Source organism: Olea europaea, unplaced genomic scaffold (genome assembly GCF_002742605.1).
Source record: "Olea europaea var. sylvestris unplaced genomic scaffold, O_europaea_v1 scaffold2213, whole genome shotgun sequence".
Taxonomy (NCBI): domain Eukaryota; kingdom Viridiplantae; phylum Streptophyta; class Magnoliopsida; order Lamiales; family Oleaceae; genus Olea; species Olea europaea.
This window is the reverse complement of record NW_019240157.1, coordinates 73,991-78,966: the sequence shown is the minus strand read 5'-3', so window position 1 is coordinate 78,966 and position 4,976 is coordinate 73,991. Positions and strand designations below refer to the sequence as shown.

The following is a 4,976-nucleotide window of genomic DNA, read 5'->3' as shown; positions in this document are numbered from 1 at the left end:
AATGCAAACTCGGGTATTAATTAATTAATAAATAAGAAAAAAAATTATTAATTAAATATATTAATGCCATGATTATACAATAAATGGTCACAAGTGCATACTTATAGGCCACAACATCATATATTATCAAATTAATTGATCACAGATTATTTTATGGTCACAACAAAAATTTTGATAGGTCACAATTTATTTTATTGGTGACAAATCAAAAAATTTATAGACCACAATTTATTTGTTCGATTACAAATTTCCAAATTAGTTGATTATAAATTATTTTTCAGTTACAAATTATCGAATTTTTAAGTCACATTCAAATAATTGATCATAGATTAACCAAATAGTTGGTTACTATTGTTGCCGCCGTTGCCAATAGCCCACCACTCCACTCCATATCCCCTACCAAAAAAATAAAATAAAAAACATCCCCAAATCTGTCTTCGAGTACTACAGTCGCCACCGTCGCCTATATCAATAAAAAGCACCCCCCAAATCTAATAAAATCACCATCACCATCGCCGCAACCGTCACCAACGTCACCACCACGACACCGACACCAACACCACTACAGCACTACCATCACCACAACACCGTCAATAACAACATCCAAACACAATTTCTTAGGCAAGCAGCGTCAGACGAACACCAACACCACAATCTGAAGTAGTGACTATAGCAGCATCATCTGAAGTGATGATTGCAACGACGATGATTGACCATCAGATGGCTAGAGGCGAGGGATGATTTTAACAGCGATTGCAGTGCCGGATGGCTAGAGACAAGAGATGACTTTAACAGTAGCAATTTTCTATCGATTTCTCCAACGATGATTGACCATCGGTTCAACGTTAGAGAGAAGTCACCGGAAAAGACCAACGGGACTGAGAAGAGAGATAGAGAGAGGGATGAGGTAGAAATAAATTAGGGTTTGAATGCAATAGGGTGGGTGACGTGGGGTTAGGTTGGGTTAATATGTAGATGATTATTATTATTATTATTATTATTATTATTATAAGTAAACTTTGTACCAGATTTTTGAACTACAATTTTTAAAAGTTTGCTCCTGTGTCATTTTTTCCAAATTTCAAATATAAGAGATTAAGTATAATTCATTTCAAAACTAAGAAAAAAGGTTTAAAATTAAAAAAAAAAAATCAAATTTTTTGGGTCTGAGGTAGGAACCTCATCAATACCTGAAGTCCGGCTCTAAAGGAATCTTATAATTTTCACCATTTTCACCACCAACAGCTAGAATTAATTAATATAGTAGTCAATCATATAAAGCTAACCAAAGATTGATAAATCCCCTAAGAAATAAAATAAGTAAACCTCCTCGAACCATACAAAACGCGTCAAGCCCATGCAAAGGAACCTAACTTGTTTTAAATTGTCAGAACAGGTCATGGTATTTGGAATTGGTTGTGTTATTACTTATTATTCCTTGGCAGCAACTTTACTACATAGAAAATGGTAAAAAATTTACTATCAAAGTAACATCTGGTTATTCTTATAAATTTTTTTTTTTTTCAATATCTTAATTTAAATAAAAGATCAAGAATATATGGAGTAACCTCTAAATTGCAACCGCGTGGAGGTGATAAATACAAGACAAAGAATATGATAGAAGTCAAGCAACAAAAAAGTGAGGAGAGGAGGAAACATATGGAATATGATGAACTTAATTATCAACCAGTGACTTTGGTTTCTAATTGATCCACATTATTTGTAAAAAAAATATATTTTTAAACGCTGATTTGACATTATTTTAACACACATTTTTCAATAAAATAATATTACACACAAATACAAAAAAAATTCTTATTTTTTAACCACATATTTTTCATCAATACACTATTTAAAAATACATTTTTTTTCAAAAAAATGTGGCTCAAGCAAGGGCTAATTATTGAAATCTCACTTCTACGTTGCCTAATCAAGTAAGTCTTACTATCATTTCTTGATTTGACATCTCCTCAATTAGAAATCATTGTCTTTAATGTTCAAATGTGTGGTGGAGTTCCTTTATGCCCTGACATTATGCCCATTCCCACAAGAAGGTCTAATTTTACATTGGAGACCAAAAGCTTTACTTATTATTACCCTAAATGCAAAAGATGGATTCCTCTTAAAAGTGATGGGATGTTGAAGTTGAAAACCCTAGTTTTTCCTTTTGCATTGAAATGAAGAAAAATATTTTGTTTTATGCTACATGTACAAAATTGGTTCACAAAGTTAGTTCACAAAATAATATCTACATGAATTATTTCAAAGACGAATTTTTAAATTATTGGAAATCAATTATCTGAATTTCGCCAACCAAATTTTTAAACACACTTTGTACAAATAGCATAATACATGTATTGCAACTTGTTAAGTTGTGACCACATGCGATGTCTGAACTCTTACACGGGATAGAAGATTAGAGTTTATTTTATTGTACACACCCACATGAATTCTTTTTTCTTAATCCAAATGGGAAAAAAGAAATAAGAGTATGTGTGCGTCTGTTAGGGGGTTTCATAATGAATTCTACTGTGTGTCATGCATTTTAAAGTACAGAAAGAAAGAAGATGTGTCTATGCACTTTTGCGTGGTTGGGGGTTCACAATGAGTTCTTCTCTATGTCATGAATTTTAATGAAGTCCCATATTCTGTTCCTCATATTCCATGTTCTTATCTTGATTATAAGTTAATGGTATAAAATAAGGCATAGTTCTTCAAATTTGATCTTTGACATGATCGGTAAGGGCACATCATATTTATTTTTGCATCAAAATCGTATTACGTCTATATTTTTATTGAATAATGATGAGAACTTGCTTCATGTACTTTCCTATATATATGGGGCTTGTCTAATTCAATCCATGTGCAATTAGAAATCCCATTTGAGTGTCTTCTCCAATCAATAAGGAATCCCTCTCTCTCTCTCTCTCTCTCTCTCTCTCTCTCTCTCTCTCTCACACACACACACACACACACACACACACACACACACATGGCAAGAGTATTAGAACCCTTGATTGTTGGGAGAGTGATAGGAGATGTTCTTGATTCTTTCTCTCCAACCACACAAATGTCTGTGACTTATGGCAATAGACAAGTCTTCAATGGTCATGAGTTCTATCCTTCCACAGTCACCACTAGACCAAGGGTTGAGGTTTGTGGTGGTGATATGAGAACATTTTACACATTGGTACATACTCGATATTAATTATCCATCTCTTGTTACTTCTTTTCAATTCTTCTTGACAACTTTGGAACGTTATACGCAATATTGAATAACATGCACATATGAGATCTTAATTTATTTATTTTTTTTCCCTAAATGACGATCATCGAGTGTTATCAAGTTAAGTATAGTTACATGTCTGGTTGCAGGTGATGACTGACCCTGATGTCCCTGGCCCCAGTGATCCATATCTCAGGGAGCATATACACTGGTATAACCTAAATTCATACATATTAATAGCTTGTAAAGATCAATGGATCATGGGCATTCAGTTCTTTTTCATAAAAGATCAAATCATCAAGATATGAATATTAACCATGTAATACAATAGTCCTTTAATCTTTTATATATCTAGTGGCTAGACCATTCCGCAGGAGCATCTGTTTAATCAAGAAAATAATAGAGGATCAGGTGATCATGCAAGGATCACCTAGAAGAATAATAAATGGAAACAGGAAGTCGTGAATAAGTAGGTGAATATTAGTGAAAGAACTTGAACCCTATAAGGTGTAAGAGCTAAAAATTCCTTAAACTGGGCAATGAACTAGCTTAATTATTTATTCAAAAGTGAAAAAACTTCTGACTTGTTGGGGTTTTATTAACTACTTTGCTGTACGAGGATGTAGTAAAGGAGTGGGGACGTTTTGAGAGTCCATGCCTTCCGGGCCATCACAAGACTGGTTGTTTTCGAGCAGATACGGCTCCTATATGTAGCCAATAGGGACATAAACGTAAGAGCTAACTGTTCCTTGTCTTTTATGAACCACGTCACAGGTTAGTCACTGACATTCCAGGGACAACTGATGTCACATTTGGTAAGATATATAACTTTCCGCGACCTACCTCACACACAGAGTGGGAGAGGGCTTAATTTTTCCTTTATCAATAGAAGAACAAAGAAATATATGCTTATTCTGAGGATTAAAAATATTTTGACAGGAAGGGAATTAGTAAGCTACGAGATCCCGAGGCCGAATATAGGTATCCACAGGTTTGTGTTCGTTCTTTTCCAGCAGACAGCCAGACAAACTGTAAGTCCACCTGCTTCGAGGGATCACTTCAGCACTCGAAGTTTTGCTGCAGAGAACAATTTGGGCCTCCCAGTTGCTGCCGTTTTCTTCAATGCACAGCGAGATACAGCTGCACGAAGGCGCTAGCTACCTTCGGTAGCTTTATCATGCTTTGTTTGCTACAATAAAGTTTTCTAGTGCACGTTTGGACCATACTATTGGATAGAACTCGACCGTATGAATAAGACTGTAGCCTTCTTCCATAAATGCTACTCATGTTTCCTATACGACGATATTGTAATTTGTATGTATAAATAGGAAAAAAGGCTCTCATTTTGTGCACTTCTCTTACTTTGTGTGCTTAATTTCGATTAAGAAGTTGATTACATGACATTATCTGTTGCTTCTTGGAATTAAGTTCATATATGGAAGTGGGATTGTTAAAACTGTGCACACAGAATTATCATGAAACATCAAATTTTTATCATAAAGAGCAAATATTTTGGGTGTGTTGTTTACAGTTCGTACAAGTTTGGCTGTTTTCGACTATGTAAAATATTTGCAGTAGAGGTCCTCAACATTTAAATCCTAGCAGTCACATTCTAAACCCATCAATAAATGTATGGTATAAGAACTTCCGGGTGAAATGTGTCCAAATGATTGGATCAAAAGTAAATGGCCCATTTAGTTCGTGTTTCATTCTCACTTTTAATTCATTTTTAGTTTTCTGTTTTTAGGGT

At 34.5% G+C, this 4,976-nt stretch overlaps 1 protein-coding gene across 2 annotated transcripts; it reads left to right on the top strand.

Moving 5' to 3' along the window:
- The first annotated feature begins 2,876 nt into the window (after positions 1-2,876).
- On the top strand, positions 2,877-4,578 carry LOC111380850 (protein TERMINAL FLOWER 1-like). 2 transcript variants are annotated; one of them, XM_023004508.1, is made up of 4 exons: positions 2,877-3,190; positions 3,376-3,437; positions 4,001-4,041; positions 4,166-4,578. In XM_023004508.1, exons 1-4 carry the CDS (start codon positions 2,993-2,995, stop codon positions 4,381-4,383), a joined length of 519 nt encoding a protein of 172 aa, XP_022860276.1. In that variant the 5' UTR covers positions 2,877-2,992; the 3' UTR covers positions 4,384-4,578. The 2 variants fall into 2 exon arrangements, with proteins under 2 accessions (XP_022860276.1, XP_022860277.1); XM_023004509.1 differs by lacking the exon at positions 4,001-4,041.
- The last annotated feature ends 398 nt before the right edge of the window (positions 4,579-4,976 follow it).

Excerpts from the sequence above, each read along its gene's own strand:
- LOC111380850 (XM_023004509.1), top strand. The coding sequence starts at position 2,993 with ATGGCAAGAGTATTAGAACCCTTGATTGTTGGGAGAGTGATAGGAGAT. Across the intron at positions 3,191-3,375 it reads TGAGAACATTTTACACATTG|GTGATGACTGACCCTGATGT; the intron begins GTACATACTCGA and ends GTCTGGTTGCAG. Across the intron at positions 3,438-4,165 it reads CTCAGGGAGCATATACACTG|GAAGGGAATTAGTAAGCTAC; the intron begins GTATAACCTAAA and ends ATATTTTGACAG.